The sequence below is a fragment of the Protopterus annectens genome, chromosome 1.part1, assembly GCF_019279795.1.
Source record: "Protopterus annectens isolate FY-2018-M chromosome 1.part1, PAN1.0, whole genome shotgun sequence".
Classification (NCBI taxonomy): domain Eukaryota; kingdom Metazoa; phylum Chordata; order Ceratodontiformes; family Protopteridae; genus Protopterus; species Protopterus annectens.
In genome coordinates, this window is record NC_056726.1 from 17,507,143 (window position 1) to 17,531,696 (window position 24,554).

The following is a 24,554-nucleotide window of genomic DNA, read 5'->3' on the forward strand; positions in this document are numbered from 1 at the left end:
TAGCACATTAATTGTGCTAACAAACTACTTATTACAAATTCACAGAAACAAGTCATAAATAAAGTTCTTAACCAGTTTTCTTGCTTTCTCATCTGGTGTTTAGAAAATCTGGGCTATGCAAATTCTGTTCTGTTACCTTAAAAGTGTCCTGAACAGTTCAGCACTGCTCACGTGGGTAGTGAAGGCAAAGCAGTTGAGGAAATGAGCTTCAGATGGGTGGTATGATGCACACTGCGAGACAAAGATACTACTACATCACAGGAGCAGCCAAAGTAGCTCCAATTTCAGAGAAGGTCAAAGAACATGTAGTGTGGTTTCAGCACATGCATGAAAGCGAAAGATGATTTGGTGAAGAGAATTTGGGAAGAGATGAGAAGGGAAGAGGAAATGAGGACATCCAGCAAAGAGATGGACGGATGGTGCAACAGAAGACCCCATGACAGCCATCATGACTTGAAGGTAGGAGAGTGGCACTGAATCGAAAAATTTAGTGACAGTTCATACAACACCACAACCCATATAAAAATTGGAAAAGGGGGCTACTGATGAACAGCCTGGGACATACCTCTTGCATCACAGTGTCCAGCAGGTCATAAGTTATCTTCCTCTATGTTAATCCAGATTTAGGTCTGAATTTTTGTTTTGTTTTAATAAAATTCTACATAAATATGTAATTTTCTACACTGACACCTTTATAACTTATTCCCTGGGGATGCCACCATAGGCATAACAAGGGCATCCATACATTGTAATGGGCAAATTACCTCACATGTACTGAGGTGCATCTAAAACATGTGGATCCATCCCCCATGAGATTCCTATGTTGATGTCACTGAGGAATAAATTTAACTTTCTGGGTGTCCCTAAGAAAATGCTCATGAAGTTATTTATTTAGGTTTAATAAAAATGATACAAAAGGTGTGAATGATGGGGGGGGGGACAGAAGCACTGTGATACCTGCATCTGTCAAATGTCAGACTCTTGTCAAATTCCTAGAAACTTTTACATGAGACAAGACCACCAAAAAAAAAAAAAAAGCCCTAACTTCAAAAAAAGCACCAAGTTTTCCAGTGCAGCTGCAGTGACAGGCATTTTCCCCATCACCCACAGCCTAATGATCATCAAGCTCCATCAATCAGTCCCCTGCAATGGCAGTGGGTGACAATCAAGGGAAGTCAGTCAAAAAGCCAGAGGAGATGCTCTTTGTTTAGCCCTGTCAAGCCCTGCATGTCCCCCATAGTGCCCAAAAGGTGGTAAGCAATGGGCCTTGCAATTGATGTTCATGTTTATCTAGGCAAAACAGTCATTGCCCTGTTGCATCTAGCTCTATCAAATTCTACCACAGAGCTTGTGGCCCAACATGCATTCCTCAACCTTCTCTCTTCCCCAAGGATTCATTAGTGTAATTCCCCCATACCGGTTCCAACAGGTGTCAAAGCTTCTAGTAAAACTAGGGCTCCCAAGAGGGACACAGTAAGGGCTTGATCCCTCCGTGCCATAACTGCACTAAAAAAAAAAAAAAAAAGCTGGCACTTCTACTCTCATTTTCAGACAGTTTTCAAAAACTGTTTTCTCCTTTAAAAGTTAATTCAAACTCTGCAAAGAATGCAAATGACAGACACTATCTATGTCAGGCACTTTCAAGATCATAGTTTATTTACTGTATGGTAAAAAGCCATTATACTGATTAAAGATTTACTGAAATCTCAAATCTACAGTTAAATACCCATCTAGTATCTTTCCTCTGAATATAGTAAATAAAATGTTATAACACCTGTGTACCATCCCAATGACAGTAAACATTGCTCTGCCTTAAACCAATGCTTAAAGATGAGATGGTTACAATCTCATAATGGAAGCAGTAAAAAGTGAAACAGGTACAGAGGTAACAATTTTAAAAGCCAAAAGTTGAAATGTACTATACAATAAATTTAAATGCAACAATTATATTAAAAAAGAAATTTAATAGGACTGAACTGTTCTGCAATACAGAAAGGAAATGCATATGGCTAAAGACAAAGGTAATGTAGAGTTTGTGCACTGTCATTTGAGACAGTACTGGAAAATTTTCTAAAAACTATAAAATTAAAGATGTAAAAAATGTTTTTTTGCATGTATAAAGTCAGACACTGCTCTGATGGTTCATACTGATCACAAACGATTTTACACAAAATGGAAAGAGACTGATGCAACACAATTTAAAAAATGGATAGGCAAAGAATACCGGAATGGTACATCTCCAAACACATCAAGGTAAATTACAATATTAACAAACATGCTTTTTAAAATATAAAAGCCTGTCCCTTTCAACAAGACATTAATGGCAGAAAGAAAACGGGAAGGACATCAGGTGTATAACCAACTGTTGCAAAATAATACAAGGGAAATTATTACTATACAAGTTACATTATGTACAGAACATACTGGAATGTAGCCTAGCCCAGAATCACTTCTCAAAAGTAATTTACCAGGAACTTGCTATGTAGTGACTTAATTACAGTGAATGCAAGTGTACAAAATTTACATAAATATAAATGCAGTTATGGACAATTCAAATGAATACCTATTCACACACCTTGTTCAGTCTTGAGGATATGATCATTATGCTTGCCAGTATAAGTAAGCATTTAAAGTACCTGCATGTTTTTTCAGGCAAATCTCATACTCTGTTCAACTTTGGTGAGTTTAAAGGCTTTATTGTGAGTATTGGCATTTATTTTGTGCTATTGAAAGACGCTGCTGCATTCCAATAATAAACACAAAGAAACCACCTAAAATTTAATTCTCCTGTACAGAAGAATTATCTGTTGAAAAGTGCATCTAGTATTAAGCTGTTCAATGTAAAAGTCTTGAAATTAAATACATTGTGAGCTACAATAAAATGCCAGAATGCCAACGTGGCAGTGAGCACATTTCTTTTTTTTTTTTTTTAATTTACGGTATGTGTAAGTTTAGTGCCACCAAAATCCTGTAGACAAATTTTATCAATAAACAGCTTCTCATCTCACCAATGGAAGGGAAAAAACTACAGAACAAAGATTAAGAAAACCGTTTTTGAAAGGGAAACATAAGGATCGATAGGAAAGAACAAAAGACAGACAAATTTGTTAGTTCATTTAGTTATTTAGTAAAAGCTGCTACAACAGCCCAGAGGAGCTCATTTGTGTTGGCCTTCATACTTTCAGCTTCAGGGTCCAAGTCCAGCAGCTGTCTTACTCTTTTCATAGCCAAGTCATACTGCTCATCTAGAAGTGGGGCAAAAGCGTTCTCAAGGACATCAGAGGCATGAGCTAAGTAAATAAGAGCCAGTAAGCGTTTGTCCATACGATGAGGGTCATTGACCCACTTATCCAGCACTGCTTCTTGTACTTTTTTGATAAGGCGTTGCTTTATATTATTATTAGTAAGGGGATGTGTGGTCATATCAAACAGTAGGAAGTTCTGCTTCTCTGTTGTCAGTATACCCTTTTCCACCAGATTTTTAGCCAATCGTTCACGCACATTACGTAACTGATAATGAAGTTTTAGAGGATTCCACGTCTCACCTGTTAAACAGCAAAATAAAAAAAATAAGCTAGGAAATTTAAGGCTATTAAACAGATTAGAAACGTACTTAGAAAATGTCATTAATAACTACGGATGTCCACTCCAGATGCATAGCACATTAACAAAAAGTGTCAGCCTTTGCTGAGGCACACCTCACCTTTCCTGCTGTTCCAAACATTACATATGGTTGACCATTATAAATAAACAAATTTTCAATACATTACTTGAACGAATAGTTTAGTTTATCTGTGCAAGTGCAAATTATATGAGTACTCATCACTGCATGTGATTACCTTTGAGACAGCTCTCTGTTGTGGGTACGTATCCTTACTTCAGGTGATTTCTCACTAGCTAGTTATTTTTTTTTTTTTAAATCTCCAGTACCTGTTAGTTCATACTTCGCTCAATACCAAGCCCCAGAATTCCCCGAAGTGGATGTCTATTCAAACATGAGAAAACACTTGTAAGCAAAACAAAATAAGCTGAATATTGAAAAAATATTGAGGTTGCTGTAATACTCAAGCTGATTCTACTTCTATACATCAGAAGAAAAATGCAAAACAAGGACAGAGTGATAAGACAGTAAGTTAAAAGCAAACCCATTGCAGAGGACATCCAAATCAACTGATATTGATGAGCAGTTACTTATCTACTATTATCTTAATTCAGAATCCTTTCTGGAATGGGTAGATACCTGGACAGAATATTAAATATTATCCACAAGTCCGACGACGCAAAGAAAACAGGGCCACACAAGTCAAACTAGGACTCACGTAAATCAAGTAAACTTGACCTGGTCACCCCCCCCCCCAAATAAAAATAAAAACCAGCGTCATGGGACTAACTTCTCCTTCCCGCTACAAAGGTTAATTGGTGAAAGCATATTAGAAAGACTTGGGAGTAGGCCCCATAGGATAAGGGCAGAACTTCTAAGACCCCTGCATGACATAAATGGGAAGTAGATAGCAGCAGTCTCTCACCCTTCTTTGAGAGCTTAACTAGGTTAGAAACCACACATGCGACAGGACTAGAAGAGGGGGGGGGGGCTTCTTCCCCCTTCCATCCCAAGAAGCGTGAAAAAGAAACAGAGACAACTAGATGACAATGTGGCTCATTGCACATTAGTTCTTGATCCACACCAAGGGTATATCAGCAAAAGTAGCTGAGAGTCTAAACTGTAGAAGCAACATTGCTCAAATAGCTACTGGTATGGCAAGAATACTCCAATGACTGTACTATGCTTGCTTCTGTGGTATCATGCCTTATCAATGGGAAATGTGCTAAAACAGTTAACGTGCCTTGGTGGTAAGTTAAGCCCCAACACTAACTGAGATTATCAGGATATTTTGCAGTATAAAGTTTGCTCTGCTTCTGGACTTCAAGTCTAGTGTGCAGTGCTTGCAAAAGTTGTGGACAGCATTCCAAAGATGCTACACTATAGAAGGGCTGAGAAGTTTCACTGAAAGCCACTGCTGTACCTGGTGAAATACAAGTAATTTTCTAATAAGCGCACTAACACAGAAAAATGCTTTCAGACTGCCACTAAGTGTGTTTGTTTTCAGACTGGTTTGCTTTGCTGAGCTGGCTTAATGGAGATAAACAGCTAATCAATCTACCTGAAGTCCTTGGTTCTTTCTATACTGCATATCTACAACATGTACATATCAAATAAAATGCAAACCTTTCTCTCCTATATTCAGAGCAGTTAAATTACTGGCAGCTGAATGGATTAATTCAAGTATGAAAATACTTTTGGAGAGAAGGAAGGGATTTATTCGACAATGCGGTTCTTTGCAATTTAGGTCCTGCTGATCATTTGTGAAATGGGGAGGGTTAAAAAACACGATTTTTAATTTGTTTGAGCAGCTCTGTAAGTGGTATCAATGCCAAGGATCAAGATTCATTTGTGGCAAGTTACAATTCAGCTGTCTTAGCTTTAGTTTTGAGTATACCCCAAGCCTTTAGCTTAGAAGGAGCCTGAGCTGTTGGACATGCTCCACAAAGAAATCTCAATCCCTCAGAGGCACACGCTCCAGGGATCTAAAGCTTGTCATCACAATGAACAAAACATGCTGGAGGGATAGGTTCCTGACCCAGAGACTCCCCCATACTCTGGAATAGACTGCCTATACATGTCAAGCAGAGCGCCTCATTGGCCCTCTTCAAAAGAAACCTTGATGATTGGATGGGAGATAGGAAATTCACCCCGGGGATCGTGTCAGTCGCCCTGCTAGACAGGGGCCCAAAGAAGTAAATATTTTGGGAAGAAATATCCAGGGAATTGTTATGGCTAGGCTTGCACAGGCCCTAGGGCCGATAGCCTAGTACCAACCTATGAACCTCTATGGTTAGACCATGAGCTGTTTTGTACTGGCATGGATGGAGGCTCAAATGAAAACTGGCAAAGGACTCAATTTGAGAACGAGCAGTCTGGATCAGCATTATGTAAAACAAAATGCACCATGTTAGCATACAAAAGTACAGTTTTGTACCTACCATAAATGTAGATGTTAGAGTGTATACACTGCTGCAGTCATTACACTTGGGTTATCCTGCCATCAGGTGGTTCCCCAGTCGGCCTGAGTTCCAAAGTCTTGGTCCGGCATCGGTTGCTGTCGCCTCCTCCCTGACGTCAGTGCGGCAGGGATATACAAGATGCAGCAGACGCCATTTTCTTCAGTTTTTCTTGCCCCAGATGTCAGGTGCCCCCAAATGGATAGGCAATTCCAATTGCTAATAAAACATAGATAGGAAAAGCAAACAACGTTTAGTTACCAGCAAATACTCCCCATAGGCAGTAAAGGGCAGAAGATATAGGTACGTACCAGCAAGTAAGAGGGGAAGGAGGGAGGGTAACCTGGACTGCAGCAGTGTATACACTCAAACATCTATATTTATGGTAGGTACAAAACTGTACTATGTTCATCGTGGTACACTGCTGCAGTCATTACACTTGGGTAGAATCCCAAAGCTGAGGTAGGGTGGCTGGTTCTATAAGGCATTAGGTGTGGCTATAAGGCCCTGCAGCACAACAGTGGCGAAGCCAGCTCTGGATTTAGAGCATAAAGGCAGATGGTAATGCTTGGTGAAGGTATGCACAGAACTCCATGTTGCTGCTTCCAAAATGTCCTTGGTAGGCACTCCTCTGAGGTAGGCAGTTGAAGTGGCTGTTGCCCTGGTGAAGTGAGATCTAATGCTGCTAGGTATGGGTTTCCCATGGTGTGTGTAGCAGAAACGTATGCAATGTCCTATCCATTTTGAAATAGTCTGTTTTGAAATGGCTTTTCCCTGTGCTCCTGCAGCATATGCTACCAGTAATTGCTCAGATTTTCTGAAAGCTTTGGTTTTGTCCAAGTAGAAGCGTAACTGCCTGTGAATGTCCAAAGAATGCAGTAGTCTCTCCCCTTTATTCTGTGGTTTTGGGTAAAAAGTTGGCAAGTGAATATTTTGGTTTCGAGCCACACTTGAAACCACCTTTGGCATAAACATAGGGGTTAGTTCGTAAGGACACCCTGTCCTGGTGGAAAATGAGGAAAGGTTCCACTGCCATTAGTACCTGTAATTCTGAAACTCTTCGAGCTGATGTTATTGCCAGGAGCAGAGCAGTTTTCCAATAAATATATTTTAATTCTGCTGTGTTAGCTGGCTCAAAGGGAGGTAAAGTTAATTTTTCCAAAACAAAGTTGAGGTCCCAAGTTGGAGTAGGCGCTCTACGGGGCGGTCTTATGTTTTTAGCCCATCTGAGGTACTGTTTTAGCAAAGGATTAGAGAAAATTGGAGGATCCGTGTTGTAATGAGCAGAGATGGCAGAGATGTGGATCTTGATGGATGAAAAAGAGAGGCCTTTGTCCAGCATCTCAGTTAAATATTGTAGAATCTGAGGAATGTTTGGGACAAGAGGGTCAAGGTTGGGAGCCTGGTTCCAGGCACAGAATCTCTTCCATTTATCCGAATAGGCTTTCCTGGTACTAGGCCTTCTGGCTTCCAGAATGACATCCATAACAGCTTTGGAGAGAGGCATTGCTTGCTTGACTAAGTAATTTTCCATGCAGCTATGTTTAAGGTCTTTAGCTGACTGTGAAGTATCTGATTGTTGTGCTGAGTCAGCAGATGTGGGATTTGAGGCAATATCCAGGGTGGTTCTTGTGCTAAATTCTTTAAGATTGGGTACCAGTGCTGGCGTAGCCAGTCTGGAGCAATCAGGATCGTCTTTGGCTCTTCTCGCCTGGCTTTTATGAGAACCTTTGGAAGGAGAGGTAGTGGAGGGAAAGCGTATACTTGTAGGTTTTTTCCAGCTGAATGAAAGGGCATCCACTTTCCATGCTTGTGGATGGTAACTCCTTGTGCAGAATTTCTGTAGCTGGCAGTTCATTGGGGATGCAAACAGATCTATGTCCGGGCTCCACCATTTCTGTGTTATCATTCTGAATATTTGCGGATTCAATTCCCATTCGTGGGGATCCATGATGTTTCTGCTTAAGTCGTCTGCCAGTGTGTTTTTTCTCTCCTGGCAGGAATTGTGCTTGCAGATGAAGATAGTTTAGAACTGTGTTCCACAAGGTCATGGCTTGTCTGCAGAGGGGGTAGGAATGAGTGCCCCCTTGCTTATGTACCACATAACTGTGGTGTTGTCCTGGATGCAGCAGGTCCTTGAAAGCTATAAGGGCATTCTGTACAGCTAACATCTCCTTTTGATTGATGTGAAGATGCCTTTGTTCTGCGGGCCACTTGCCCTGAATACATTTTCCTGCCATGTGTGCTCCCCAGGCATAATCCGATGCATCTGTTGTCAGTGTTGGCCTGGCTGTGGGTTGAGTAAAAGGCTGTCCCTTGTTGAGGTAACAAGCTTGAGCCCACCATTGAAACTCCTGTTGAAGGCAAGGAATTAGTGGTATAACTGTTTTCAAACTTTGACAGTGCTGAGACCATACACTCTTTAGGTACCATTGTAGTTTCCTCATATGCAGTCTGGCATATGGAATTAGTAGTATGCAAGATGCCATGTAACCCAAAGCCTACAGAATTTTTCTTGCAGGGATTTGGGTTTTTGTTGCCATCAATTGAAAGTATTGAGTCAGTTGTCCATGCTTGTCTGGCGTGAGATAAGCCATCTGGGCCATTGTGTTCAAGCTGGCACCCAGGAATATTATCTCTTGTGAGGGCACTAGTTTTGATTTCTTTTCATTTACTGTGTACCCCAGGCAACTTAACTGTTTTACAAACGCCGGATGCTCTAGAAGAATGTCCTTGCTCTCTGCTTGAATCAGGCAGTCGTCTAGGTACGGATAAATTTGAATTCCTTTCTGTCTGCAAAATGCAATTACTGGCGTCAGGCACTTTGTGAAGACCCTGGGCGCAGTAGATAAGCCAAAGGGCAGTGCAGAGAATTGATAGTTCATTGAACCTGCTATGAATCTGAGGTATCTTCTGCAGTTTTGTCTGATAGGGACATGCAGGTTTGCCTCCTTGAGGTCCAAGGTCACGAGGCAAGCTTTCTTGCCCAGCATGGGAAGAAGCTGCTGAAGTGTCAACATTCTGAATTTCGGAACATCCAGGTAAGTGTTTAGAGAAGAAAGATCCAGAATGGGCCTCCAGGCTTTGTCCTTTCTGGGTACCAGAAAGAGTCTTGAATAAAATCCTTGTCCTTGCTCTTGTGGTGGTACCTCTTGAATAGCTCTCATTTCCATGAGTGCTATAATTTGTTTTGAGCCTCTGCCCATTGATTTGGTGGCAGATTTGGCATTCCTTTTAACCTTGGCAGAGTGTGAAAGTGGAACCTGTAACCTTGAGATACAATGTTGAGAACCCATTTGTCTTTGGTGATCCAATGCCAATTGTGATAGAAAAGTGCTAGTTTTCCTCCCAAGGGGGCTGCCAAGAGAGAGTTGTTTGGCAGCTGTAATGGGAAGTCATTGAGGCTGCTTTTTATATGGTTGGGGCCTGTCTTCCCCTTCTTTCTGGCCTGGTGCACCCCATTTTCGAGGTCTGTAAGGACCTTGTGGTTGACCTCTACCTCTCGGACGTCTGTATCTGCCCCTTTGAAGTCTGTCTGTAGCCGGAAAGGACCAATTCTTTGTTGGCCAAATTCTGCTAAATCTTGGTGGCTGAACCTGTAAGAAATCCTTTACTGTTTGCATAGATTTTGCCTTATCCTCCATTTTCTTTAATACCTCTTCTGCCTTAACTCCAAATAACACATCCTGCAGTAAAGGTGCATCCAATAATTTTGCTTTGACATGATCTGGTAATGTATGTTCTTTTAACCAAGCATGCCTTCTAATGACAGAGCCTGTAACTGCTGCTCTACAACAGCCCTCTAAAGAATCAAAACCACATTGCAAAGTATGTTTTCCCACTTGTTCAGCTGCATGCAATAAATCCTGCATTTCTTTAAATTACGAAGATCTGAATCTGGAAGCATTTTTTGTTTTAACTGAGTCAGGGACTCTGTAGTATCTGTCAGGTTTAACTGAGGCTGGAGGTAAGGAGTCAGGATTTAGGCTGGATTCAGTATACACATCATCCACAATGTCTAACACTGGCGGAATAGCAAGGGGTCTGTGTTGAGGTAATAAAAGAAAGTCTCTGAGCCTTTTCTTGGATTCAGAATAATCCTGGCCTTCCCAATGGAAATGCTCCCTCATGGTATGTAAGGTTTCCCCAAAGGAGTAGTCCTCAGGCGGGGAGGCTGATGGAATTGATTCCTCAGCATCAGAGTCCTCATAAGGGGGTAAAGAATATCCTAGGTCTGAGAATGAATCTGAAGAAATGGACACCTGGACGGATGAGTCATAGTCTGCATCCTGTCTGAGCCTTTTATCAGGAGGGGGATGGGACCCCCTGATCAGAGTAATTCGGTCTTCGGCCATTTTGAGCATTTGTTTCTTAGGCATGGAGGCCTGTCCTGGAGAATGCTGTATTTGTTTCTTTGTTTTTAAAGTAGGCTTAGACTTGGCAGGGGGTTTAATGGTCAACTGAGTAGGTCTGAAAACACCCTCTGAAGCTTCAGGTTGCTCAGCTACTCCGGACCCCTCTGAAGGGTTAGACTCGGTAGGCTGAAAAACTTGTGCGTCCAAAGGCCCAGCCATCTCCACGTGGGAGTTGGAGGTGGCCTGTGGTTCTGTAGAAGTGGTCGTCAGGGGCTGCGAAGGGAACCGCCTGACGGCAGGATAACCCAAATGTAATGACTGCAGCACGATGAACATCATACGTTTATTCAAACCAAAAATTGAAAAAATAAAAATGGTTAGCGCTTTCACAACTACATTAGTTGCTTCATCAGACACAGCAGTTTAACAAAGCTTATATAGAAGATGCAATAAAGTCAGCTGACAATCCAATAGTCACATGTTCCAATGCTTATAAATGTGCAACACTAAATACATGTAAATATGCATAAAAACATAAATAAGCATTAATATACTAATAAATGGTTAAAACATCACTATAAATATATATAAAAGACTTAGTTAAAATACTTAAAGAACTATAATAATATAATAATTCTAGTGCTTCAATGGTCTGGCTTTTAAAAAAGATTTTAAGGAACTATTTCCATTCAAGCCAGGATATTTCTCAGCATTCAACTTAAGAATCCATTTTTGTTCTATGCTTTCTTTAGTATTTTCTAAGTCGCCTCCCCATATATTTGAGAGGACATGTTGAATAACAAAAACCTTAAAAGTATGAGACGAATCACTTTTTCTAACATGATTTGCCGGTGCACTTGTCTCTCTACAATTATTTATATCTCTAATGTCATGTTAACCAAGTCTTTTATATAGATTTATAGTAATGTTTTTATTTATTAGTATATTAATGCATATTTATGTTTTTATGCATATTTACATTTACATATATTTAATGTTACATATTTATAAGCTTTGGAACATGTGACTATTGGATTGTCAGCTGACTTTATTGCATCTTCTGTATAAGCTTTATTATGTTAAACTGCTGTGTCTGATGAATCAACTAGTGTAGTTGTGAAAGCGCTAACCATTTTTATTTTTCTATTTTTGGTTTGAATAAACGTATGTTTGTGTGCTAACTTGGTGCATTTTATTTTATTTTACGTATCTGTTTTATGCACTTTGTTTTTACCCTGAGTTGTTCGTATTCTTTTTGTTTGGATCAGCACTATGCCCGCCACATGGAGAATTTATGTAAGAAGTTATTTTTTTTTCTTTCCAATGAAATCTCTGTTGCACTGAATCGTTGCTATACTCTTCTGGGTGGTTGGCAGGTTGTGCAGCCCACTCAACTTCATTCTTCAGAGAGTCCAGACAGTATAGTTGTGTAAGTAAACTTACCATAACAGTAGATGTTTGAAGGATCACTGCTGGAGTAACCTTAACCTTTATATGGGTTATATCCAACAAGGGTACAACGGCTGGCCATTTTCCAAAGCTTCGGGCCCCTTTGACACACCCAAAACAGTCATTCAACTCATGCTGAGCTGACTGGTTTGGGCGCCAAGCTCTTCAGAGCTTGTATGCCAATAGAGAAGGAAGCTGAGCCCTAAAAGGAGAACGCTACGAACAACAAATTATTATTCACACCTTGGCATAAACACCACACCAAGAAATAAGGGGGATAGAGGGAGTGAGCAGCTACTGCAGTAGTGATCATTCTAACAAGTACTGTTATGGTAAATTTACTTACACAACTGTACTATACTCATCATATTGTTCATTGCCACTGCAGCCTTAACTATATGGGTAGATTATACGAGCTTACAACATTTGGAATGTGGAAGGGGAACGGACCAGTAGCCTCTAGAGAACGATCCAAGCAAAGCTCAATCTAGACCTACAGAAGGAATCAAGCTTACAACGCTTTGCAAACGTATGCAAAGACAACCAAGTTGTGGTTTCTAGAATATATCTAAAATCCAACCCCTTCCAGCCACAGATGAAGCCAACCCCCTGTAGACTGGGGCCTTGACCCTGCCTGGAAGAGTTTTACTTTGATTAGTATAACAAAAGGTTAACAACCTTAGACACATATCTGGAAATAGTCTGTATTGGCATAGATTGTCCCTTCTTTATTTCAAAAGAAATGAACTGATTGGGAATTCTGAGACATTTAGTTCGTCAAGACAGTACCAGAGTTGTCTGTGGACATCCAAGATAGAGTGTCACTTCCACCTCATTTTTAGGTTCAGGAAAGAAAACTGAGAGGGAAGTTTGGCTCAGTGTAAACTTGGATACCAATTTACGCATAAAAATTATTATTTCGCAAGGAAACACTGTTTCCTGTGGAAAAATGAAATAAAAGTTGACTCACCATAAGAGCTTGCAATTCGAATACCATTCTTGCAGAGGTTAGTGCAATGAATAAAACTGTTTTTCATGTTAATAACCTCAAATTAGCTAGGTTTGCTGGTTCAAATGGAGCAAGTGTTGCTTTTAGCTTCTCTGACACACAATTAAGATCCCAAAGAGGGGCCACCAGTTTTCTTGAAGGCTTCCTATGCAAAACTCCTTTCAAAAACATTTTGACATGAGAATGCATTGAAAGAGAAGGATCCATGGGTAGACATGCTAAAATGGCCGATAAATGAACCTTGATGTTGCAGTAATAAAGGCCACACAAATATTGTAAAACCAGTGAACATATACAGCCCTGAATGGGCAATGGTTATGTTTTCACCAACCAAACAACCTTTTCCATATACTAATATATGATTTTCTAGCAGCAGGTTTTCTTGTATCCATTAGTGCCTGCTGCATATCCTCTGGAAACAGGTGCCTAAAGGGAATTAAGATGCTATCATCCAGATAGTCAGCTGAAGTTGATTGGGGTTGGAATATATTACAAAACTCTGACCTTGTGTGAGTAGATCCATTCTGTGTGGATGCTTGAAGTAATTGCCCCTGGTTATTTTCAAAGCAAGGGAGAACCACTGCTGCCTGGGCCAGAAGGGAGTCACCACAATGATCTTGGGGGATTCCTTCTGAATCTTCAGAATTGCCCTGGATATCAGCAGAAAGGGTGGAAAAAAGTACAGTTGTGTACACTTACCATAAATGTAGATGTTAGAGTGTATTCACTGTTGCAGTCATCACATTTGGGTTATCCCGCCAGGGGTAGCCCTTGGTCGGTCCGAATACCAGAGGCTTAGTATTTCTGCGTCGGCTGCTGTCGCTCCAGGACTGACATCAGGTCATCTGTGGTATAAAATCAGGCAGCAGACGCCATTACATCAGTTTTTCTTGCCCTGTCAGAAGCCCCCAAATAGGGGAGCTAGGTTATGGTGGAAGCATACCACCAGTACAAAGTAAATATCACAAATTCTCTGCAAGGAGAGAGGAAGAGAGAGAGAGACAAGGGGGATGGAGGAAGGGAAACCAGGACTGCAACAGTGAATGCACTCGAACATCTACATTTATGGTAAGTGTACACAACTGCACTATGTTCTTCGTGTTTCACTGCTGCAGTCATCACATTTGAGTTGATTCCCAAATCTGAAGAAAAGGGTGGAGGCAGTCAGGTAGACTGGGGGCTGGCTAGGATGCTCTGCAAGACTGCGGTGGCAAAGCCTGCCCTGAATTTGGAGAAGATAGGCAGGTGGTAATGCCTGGTGAAGGTATGAACAGGTGCCCATGTTCAGCCTCCAGGATATCCCTGGTGGGGACCCCTCTGAGAAAAGCTGCAGAGGTGGACCCTTTGGGGTAGTTTCCCATGCTGTTTGTAGCAGAAATGGATGCAGTGTGCTATCCATTTGGAGATTGCTTGTTTGGGTATGGCCTTTCCCTCTGCCCCTGCTGCAAAGCTGACTAGCAATTGATCAGTTTTTCTAAAAGATTTAGTCCTGTCCAGATAGAATCTGAGCTGTCTGGGCACATCTAGAGTGTGCAGAATCCTTTCCCCCTTGTTTTGTGGGTTAGGGAAAAAGGTGGGCAAATGAATGGATAGGTAATCCAGGATGAGAGGTAGGGAGGGCTGTGCCGTTCTGGCTCCCTCAGCCTGGATCCAGGTGCAAAACCCTTTCCACTTGTCAGCATAGGACTTTCTAGTGCTGGGGCGTCTGGCCTCACATATAACATCTAGGACTTGTTTACTTAGGCTGGCAGCTTGAGGAGAGGTCAGGGAATAAGCCAGGCTGCCAGGTTGAGGGTCAGCAATTGGGGATGCATGAATTCTCCATTCCTCTGGGTCAGGAGTGTTGGGATCTGAGGTAGGTGGCAGGGGTGACAGGCTGCGCAGCACTGGGTACCAGTGATGGCGTGGCCAGTCTGGGGCAATCAGGACTGCCCTCGGTTTTTCCTCCCTTATTCTGAGTAATACCCTTGAAATGAGTGGTAGAGGGGGAAATGCATAGACTGACAGGTTTACCCACTGTAAGGATAGAGCATCCACTTTCCAGGCCTTGCTGTGAGGTTCTCTGGTGCAGAACTTGCTGAGCTGATGATTGGAGTGGGAGGCAAAGAGGTCCACCTTCGGGGTGCCCCACTTCTGGGTTACAAGGGTGAAGGTTCTGTGGTCTAGCTGCCACTCATGTGGGTCTAGCAGGTTTCTGCTTAAGTTGTCTGCCAGAGAGTTTAGAGAGCCTGGGCAGGAATTGTACTAGCAAGTGTAGTTGCATGGCTGAGGCCACGTGTCAAAGGGTCATGGTGAGCCTGCAGAGAGGCTAAGAGTGAGTCCCTCCCTGCGTGTTGATATATCACATCACTGTAGTGTTATCTGTTTTGATCAGTAGAGGCCCCGGGGAGAGTAGGGGTCTGAAAGCTGTCAAGGCATGCTGAACAGCTAGCATCTCTTTTCGGTTGATGTGCAAATGTATTTGATTTGGGCTCCAATGGCCATGAATGTACCTGCCGTCCAGGTGTGCACCCCAGGCATAGTCTGATGCATCTGTGGTGAGGGTCTGGGCAGCGTGGGGTTGTGAGAAGGGAAGTCCCTTGTTGTGGTTGCACGCTGCTGCCCACCACAGAAAATCTTTCCTTAGACAAGGTATCATTGGTATGACAGTTTCCAGGTCTTGAGAGTGTTGACACCAAAGGCTTTTTAGGTAACACTGTAGTTTCCTCATATGCACTCTGGCATATGGAATGAGTAGAATGCAGGAGGCCATGAACCCTAGAGCTTGCAGGATTTTCCTTGCGGATAACTGGGTTCTGGTGGTTAGTTGAGAGAAGTAGCCTGCCAGGTAGGCTTGTTTTTCTGTGTCCAGGCTTGCTCCCAGGAATACAATTTTTTTTGTGTTGGGACTAGTTTTGATTTCTTTTTGTTGATAGTATACTCCAGGGAGGCCTGTAGGTTCTTTACAAAGTCAGGTGCTGTAGCAGCTTTTCCTGATTGCCTGAATCAGGCAGTCATCTAAGTACGGGTAAATTTGAATACTTCTTTGTCTGCAAAAAGCAATGGCGGGAGCCAGACATTTTGTGAAAACTCTGGGAGCAGTGGATATACCAAAGGGAAGCGCAGAGAAAGTACAGTTGTGTACACTTGCAATAAATGTAGATGTTCGAGTGTATTCACTGTTGCAGTCATTACATTTGGGTACTCTGCTGGCAGGTTGCCCTCAGTCAGCCTGAATAACAAAGTCTTGGGTCCTGCGTCGGTTGCTGTCTCTTCTTCCATGATGTCAGGTCATCAGGGGTATAAAACATGCAGCCGACACCATTTTAATCAGTTTTTCTTGCCCCAGATGTCAGGTGACCCCCAAATGGATATACATGCATGTAATTTGGAACACAAAAAATATACCTCTAACTAAAAGCAAATACTCCAAAAAGGTTTTTGAGCACAGTAAAGGAAAGAAGAGGTATAATAAGAGGGAAATAGGGGGCTGGTGGGTAACCAGGACTGCAACAGTGAATAGACTCTAGCATCTACATTTATGGTAAGTGTGCACAACTGTACTATGTTCTTCGTGTTTCACTGTTGCAGTCATTACATTTGGGTAGAATCCCAAAGCTATGGTTGGGAGGATGGAATTATACAGCATTAGGAGCAGCTATATGGCCCTGCAGGACAGCAGTCGCAAAGCCTGCTCTAGATTTAGAAAAGAGAGGTAAATGGTAATGTTTGGTGAACGTATGTACTGAGCTCCAAGTAGCAGCTTCTATAATGTCTCTGGTAGGAACCCCTCTGAGAAAAGCTGCAGAAGTAGATGCAGCCCTAGTGGAATGAGATCTGATCCCCCTGGGGACAAGTTTACCCTGGTGCATGTAGCAGAAATGAACAACAATGGCTTATCCATTTTGAAATAGTCTGCTTTGAAATGGTCTTTCCCTCTGCCCCTGCAGCAAATGCCACCAGTAGTTGCTCAGATTTTCTTAGAGATTTTGTCCTGCTTAACTAGAATCTTAGTTGTCTGTGTGCATCCAATGAATGCAGAATCCGCTCCCCCTTGTTCTGTGGATATGGGAAAAAAGTTGGAAGATGAATGGTCTGATTAAGAGCCACACTAGATACCACCTTAGGCATAAAGGATGGATTGGTCCTAAGGGCCACCCTGTCCAGATAAAAGATAATGAAAGGCTCCACTGCCATGAGAGCCTGTAGCTCCGAAATCCTTCTAGCTGAAGTGACTGCTAAAAGAAAATCTGTCTTCCAAGAGAGAAATTTTATGTCTGCAGTAGCAGCTGGTTCAAAAAGAGATAGGGTGAGTTTTTCCAGGACAAAATTGAGGTCTCATGTAGGAGTTGGTGCTCTCCTGGGAGGTCTCAAATTTTTGGCCCCTCTGAGGTACTGCTTTAGCAGGGGATGATAAAAGACAGGAGGCTCTGTGTTGTAATGAGCCGAAATGGCCGAGGCATGGATTTTTATAGAAGAAAAAGATAGGCCCTTGTGAAGCATCTCAGTTAAATATTGCAGAATCTGAGGAATATTGGGCATTGCTGTGTTTATTCTTTGTGCTTGGATCCAGGCACAGAACCTTTTCCATTTATCAGCATAAGATTTTCTAGTACTAGGCCTTCTAGCCTCCAAAATGACATCCATCACAGGTTTACCGAGAGATGTGACAGGTGAAATTAGTTGATTAGCCATGCTGCAAGATTCAAGGTTTGGAGCGGAGTGTGCAGAATTTGATAGTTCTGCTGAGACAGTAGGTAAGGTGTCTGAGGCAGGTACCCACGGAGGAAGATGTGACATATTGCGTAGAAGCGGGTACCAGTGTTGGTGAGGCCAGTCTGGAGCATTCAGAATCATTTTCAGTTTTTCCTTTCTGACTTTTAGTAAAATCGTGGAGAGCAGAGGCAGAGGGGGAAAGGCATAGACTGACAGGTTTTTCCAGCTGAAGGATACAGCATCCACTTTCCAAGCTTTTTTGTGATGAGTTATTGTGCAGAATTTGTCCAACTGATAGTTTTGGGGAGAGGCAAAAAGATCTATGCCTGAGCTCCCCCATCTTCGTGTCAACATGCTGAAGATTTGTGGATCCAGTTTCCATTCGTCTAGGTCCATAAGATTTCTGCCTAGTTTGTCTGCCAGAGTATTTTGCTTTCCTGGCAGGAATTGAGCCTGCAGATGTATTTGCTAAATCAAGGCTGTGTTCCACAAAGACGTGGCTAGTCTGCAAAGGGGGTAGGAGTGGGTACCCCCCCTGATTGTTTATGTACCACATAACTGTGGTATTGTCCGTCTTTATCAGTAGTTGTCCTGGATGAAGAAAGTCCTTGAAGGCTGTCAGAGCATTCTGAACAGCTAGCATTTCTTTCTGGTTGACATGTAGGTGCATTTGATATGGGCTCCATTCACCCTGAATGCATCTCCCTGCCAGATGGGCCCCCCAAGCATAATCTGATGCATCTGTAGTCAGGGTTTGGGTGGCAGGGGGTGGAATGACAGTCCCTTGTTTTGGTGACAGGCCTCTGCCCACCATGGCTGCATGTTTTATACCCCTGACGACCTGACGTAATGGAAGAAGAGACAGCAACCGACGCAGGACCTAAGACTTTGTTATTCAGGCCGACTGAGGGCAACCAGCCAGCAGATTACCCAAATCTAATGACTGCAACAGTGAAATACGTAGAACATCTGAAAGTGCATAGATCCCACCCTGAAAAGTACACTTTTGTACCTACCATAAATGTAGATGTTCGAGTGTATACACTGCTGCAGTCATTACACTTGGGTTATCCTAACGTCAGGCAGTTCCCCAGTCGGCCTGAGTTCCAAAGTCTTGGTCCGGCATCAGTTGCTGTCGCCTCCTCTCTGACATAAGTGCGACAGGGGTATATAAGATGCAGCCGACGCCATTTTCTTCAGTTTTTCTTGCCCCCGATAGGTAGGCAATTCAAACTGCTAATAAAAACATACATAAGAAAAGCAAACAACAACTTTCAGCTACCAGCAAATACTCCCCATAGGTAGTAAAGGGTAGAAGACATAGGTACGGGTAAGGGGAAGGAGGGAGGGTAACCTGGACTGCAGCAGTGTATACACTCGAACAGCCACATTTATGGTAGGTACAAAACTGTACACAAAATGAATTCCCCGATGGCAGGAAACCGATGAAGGCAGTCTCACAGTATAAACAATAGTCTCCAGATGTCACAAATTCCTCTCGCAAGACTCTGCAGTCCGTAATGACAAAGTAAATTTATTTTCACAACACACAAAAACAATTCAATTAAGCGCTTTCATTTCCTCACCGGAAACTTCATCAGAATAAATGTTGTCACTGCACAAGGGGCTTTTATACATCTTCTAATTGATTAATTAATAAATTCAATAATTGATGATGTACAGAAAACAATAATTGATGATTTTTAAAAAAAAAACAATGAATTAATGGTTTTTAAAAAATCACGTAAACACAGTTAGTAACAAATAGTGACAAAATAGTGTTGCCTTGAAGTTCAAAGTTTAAAAGTTACAAGAGTGTTAAAAAATAAAATTAAAAAACAAGCGGTAAAATGACTCATATTTGAATATCACATGGGTACACTAGTATACTGTTATTAATGTGTACTATGCAACTTAACCATAGTAGTCACACAGTTAATAAAAATACAAGTAACCTTACAAAATAAACTTATTCCTAACAAAATATGTATATGTGTATAATTTATGTTAGTATATACATAAAAAAATAATATGTATATATATATATATATATATATATATATATATATATATATATATATCCGTAAATTTAAAACTATATGTTATACCCATAAATTAGTTGGCATGTTACGATTAAAATTACATTAGTTTGCATGGTATAATTGAAATACCCGTATGTAATCTCATAATAAAAATCCATTAATAAATATCCCATAATAAAATATCTCATAATAAGTCACAAATGAATTCTCATATGTAATTTCATATAGACACATGCGCAATTCTCATAATATGTCTCATGTAGAACATTTCATAAAACAATGATAAAAAATGTATTGCTGTTGTATATATGTAATTAAATGAGAAACAACAACGAAAAGCATCCAGGATGAAAGCAGACAACTCCAGAGGCACTGTTCAACCAATTTATGTTGCACAAATAAATAAATCCACATTAACGCTCTTAACAAATGTACTGCGTTTTCGTCCTCTCTTAAGCTAGGACTTCATCAGATAATCTGTTTATCTGATGAAGTCCTAGCTTAAGAGAGGATGAAAATGCAGTACATTTGTTAAGAGCGTTAATGTGGATTTATTTATTTGTGCAACATTAAATTGGTTGAACAGTGCCTCTGGAGTTGTCCGCTTTCATCCTGGATGCTTTTCGTTGTTGTTTCTGAGTTTTTTGGAGAGCTTTTGGAGTTTTTACAGGTCTATGTAATTAAATGACTAAATTAAGGTAATATGAAGTAAAATTACTAAATTAATAAACTGTTAAAAATTGTTAAAAAATTCCTGAGAAATAGGCATGTAGTGTGTACATGATAGTAATATGTATAGTAAAGTATAATAAGGCTGTTATAGAAATGTTTGTTTATACTTGGTATTTTATTTTATTTTTATTTTTTGTTTTACCTTGTTAGCCCTTAATTTGAGGGCGGGTAATAATGACACGTGGTCGTTCATCCCTGGGGGTGTATTGGAATCCCAACGGAGTTGCCATATCAATTCCCTATAGCAAAGTAGTGATTCCCAGTCTCCTCCTCTACTATTCTTAGGTATCATTTCTAATATCCAAAACTTAAAATTGGCTCCCATACAAGTGTATGTATGTCTATATAGAGCATTTGTTTCCCTTTTTCTGTTTATATTGTACATATGCTCGTAAATTCTTCGTCTCAGATGTCTCTCTGTTTTACCTACGTAATATCCCCAACGAAAGGTACAGTAAGCTAAATATACTACCCCACTGGTATAACAAGTGAAGTATTGTTTACTTTTAAATGTCATAGGAATGGAGGGTAACTTTAGTTCCTCTGTATTTGTAATAAATATACATTGGGAGCATCTTCCACAACGAAAAATACCTTTTTTATTATTTTTGTCTTTCTCCTGTTCATTTTTTTTCCTCATTTTTTTCATACAAGTTTTTTAAGTTGGGACTTCTCCTAAAACTGTAAGTAATCTGTCTATTAAAAATTTCTAATCTATTAGGCATGGTTTAAAAAAAGTCCCATGTCTTATTTATAAGTTTTCTTATTGAATATGTATTGACACTAAGTCATAACAAAAAAGGGCGTGTTATGGTGCGCTGTGATATTTGGAGTACTTGTCCCAATGGTAGTTGGAATATAGTTAAAGGGCTATTTACTATATTAGTCTCCGTATTTGTCATATTAGTCTCCATATTTAACAAAGGTACATATTTTTTCCCCCACTCCTTAATCACATCTTCCTTTAAAGGAAGGATTATGGAATCTGGGTAACCTCTTTCTAGGAATAGTTTATGTACGTAGTCCATTTCCTTAATAAAGTCAAGGTAGTTAGAGGTCATTCTAGCCACTCTAACCATTTGCCCTTTAATGATATTTTTCTTTTGAATTGGGGGATGACAACTATTATAGTGAAGATAAGAAATGGAGAAGCACTTTTTTCTAAAAATCTTTGATGTATATCTGTTTCTAGTATTATCTTTTGTTAATGTTACATCTAAGAAATGTGTCTCTTCTGCGCTATACTCATATGTAAGGCCCAAAAATGAAGTTGAGTTGTTTAAATATTCCATAATTTCCAGTATATCTTCCTGTGTCCCTTTCCATATTATTAACATATCGTCCAGGAAATGAAAATATTGAACAATTTTTTCCATAAACGGTGAATTGAAAACAAAATGTTGTTCCCAGAAAAGCACAACTATGTTTGCAAATATGGGGGCACATGCTGCCCCCATTGCAACACCATCTAATTGGTGAAAAATATCTCCTTGAAAATAAAATTGTTTTTAAGTATTAGTTCAATATTTTCCAACACCAATCTAAACTCATGTTTGTTAAGGAATTTAAATTCAATCAACATGGCTTCAAACCATTCCAAGCCAATATCATGTGGAATCACAGAAAATAAATCTCTAACATCAATAGTTAAAAAAGTATATTGAGCCTGGAATGGTATCAGATTTATTTTATTAAGCAGATCCCATGAATCAATTAGAATATGTGAGTATAGCTTGTAGAAGGGTTTTAGTTTTGTATCAACATAGATAGCTAAAGGTTGAGTTTTTGAATCTTCTGATGTTACTATAGGTCTAAGTGGTGGATTTTCAACATTTTTGTGCACCTTGGGTATACCAAACAGTGGACAAAAAAGGTTTTTCTACTTTAAAAAATCTATATAGTCCATTGTCTATCAATCCTTGTGCTAAATTATCTTCTATAATTAAATCAATTTTGTGGTATGCTATATTTAATTCATTTTTGGAAACAATATATCTTCCTTCCACATTTAGAATATCCATCATTTTAGTTTGGTATAACCAGTTGTACATTAAAACTACCCCCCCCCCCCACCTTTGTCAGGCTTCATAATTCTGACATCTGAATAGTGTTGTTTTAAGTCTTTCAGGATTCTTCTTTCCTCTGTATTCAAGTTGGAATTACAAAAGGTAGTCTGATTTTGGCGGTAAAATGTTCTCACTTCATTAGTTAACACCTTTTCAAAGTTACTTATATCATTTTGTAATGGGGGATTGTATGTACTTCTCCTTGTTAACATACTGGGTGGTTTTTGTATGTTAACACTGGTAGTATTGTTGGCAGAAGTACTGTTGTTCTGTGTCTTATTTAAAGTAGTTAGAACTTCTAGATTTAATTTTCTAGTAAATAATTTAATATCTAGTATAGTTTCAGTTAAATCAAAATTTTTAGATGGTACAAAGTTGAATCCCCTTTTAAATAAAGACAAATGTCCATCTTCAATTTTTATGTCTGTGTAATTATATATATATGAAATTCACAGTCCTGTTGGTAAGCGTTGGTACACTCCCTAGATGTCATTCCTGTCTCAATTATTTGAGCATTTGATATAGTCATATCTTCAAGCTCATTCATATTCTCTACCAGTACAATATTGTCATCTATTAATCATCTCTGGTTCTGTTTGTTCGTCACTTGTGCATAGGTGGGGTGTGTATGTAAATTCCTTATTCGCTCTGACCTCCGTGGTCCTTCCTGTTCTAAAGGGATATCTGTCTCAGAATTGTAAGAGTTGTAAAATTCTTCATGATAGCCTTGTGTATCTCTGGTAGTATCCCAAGTGGTCTGGTGCTCTTTGTTCACCCATCCCCCTTGGTATGACCTAGTGTTGTAGTTATTGGTATATGGAAAGTTATTCCTAGTATTAACAAAACTTCTTCTGTTATTAAATTGCTTCCTATCACTACTTGTTAATGGATAGGCTTGTTCATGTTGGTATAAATATATATACCTTCAATCTGTAATGCTCTTTCCAGTGGTGAGAATCAAACCTTGCACCTTGTGATTGAAAGGTAAATATATATACCTTCAATCTGTAATGCTCTTTCCAGGGGTGAGAATCAAACCTTGCACCTTGTGATTGAAAGGTAAATATATATACCTTCAAACTGTACTATGTTCATCGTGTTACACTGCTGCAGTCATCACACTTGGGTAGAATCCCAAAGCAGAGGTAGGGTGGCTGGTTCTATAAGGCATTAGGGGTGGCTATAAGGCCCTGCAGAACTGCAGTGGCAAAGCCAGCTCTGGATTTAGAGTAAAAGAGGCAGATGGTAATGCTTGGTGAAGGTATGTACAGAACCCCAAGTTGCTGCTTCCAAAATGTCCTTGGTAGGTACTCCTCTGAGGTAGGCAGTTGAAGTGGCGGTTGCCCTGGTGGAATGAGACCTAATGTTGTTAGGTGCAGTTTTCCCATGATGTGTATAGCAGAAATGTATGCAATGGCCTATCCATTTTGAAATGATCCGTTTTGAAATGGCTTTCCCTGTGTTCCTGCAGCATATGATACAAATTGCTCAGTTTTTCTGAAAGCTTTAGTTTTGTCCAATTAGAAGCGTAACTGCCTGTGTATGTCCAAGGAATGCAGTAGTCTCTTCCCTTTATTTTGTGGATTTGGATAAAAAGTTGGCAAGTGAATAGTTTGGTTTAGAGCCACACTTGATACCACCTTTGGCATAAAAGTAGGGTTTGTTCTTAAAGACACCCTGTCTTGGTGGAATATGATGAAGGGTTCCACTGCCATTAGTGCCTGTAATTCTGAAATTCTTCATGCTGTGGTTATTGCCAGGAGCAGAGTAGTTTTCCAAGAGACATATTTTAAGTCTGCTGAGTTAGCTGGCTCAAAAGGTGGTAAAAGTTAATTTCTCCAAGACAAAGTTGAGATCCCAAGTTGGAGTTGGTGCTCTACGGGGCGGTCTTATGTTTTTAGCCCCTCTGAGGTACTGTTTTACCAAAGGATGAGAAAAAATACGTGGATCAGTGTTGTAATTAGCAGAGATGGCAGAGGCATGGATCTTAATGGATGAAAAGGAGAGGCTCTTGTCCAGCATCTCAGTCAAGTATTGTAGTATCTGAGGAATATTTGGGACAAGAGTGTCAAGGTTGTGAACCTGGTTCCAGGCACAGAAACTCTTCCATTTATCCGAATATGCTTTCCTGGTACTAGGCCTTCTG

At 40.4% G+C, this 24,554-nt stretch overlaps 1 protein-coding gene across 1 annotated transcript in view; it reads right to left on the reverse strand.

Moving 5' to 3' along the window:
* Positions 1 to 1,635: 1,635 nt before the first annotated feature.
* The window catches only part of GOLPH3 (golgi phosphoprotein 3), a 620,776-nt gene continuing 597,857 nt past the window's right edge, over positions 1,636 to 24,554 (reverse strand). The window contains exon 4 of the mRNA XM_044073422.1: positions 1,636 to 3,545. Coding sequence (XP_043929357.1) covers positions 3,121 to 3,545 — 425 coding nt within the window. The 3' untranslated portion in view covers positions 1,636 to 3,120. The remainder of the gene's footprint in view (positions 3,546 to 24,554) is intronic.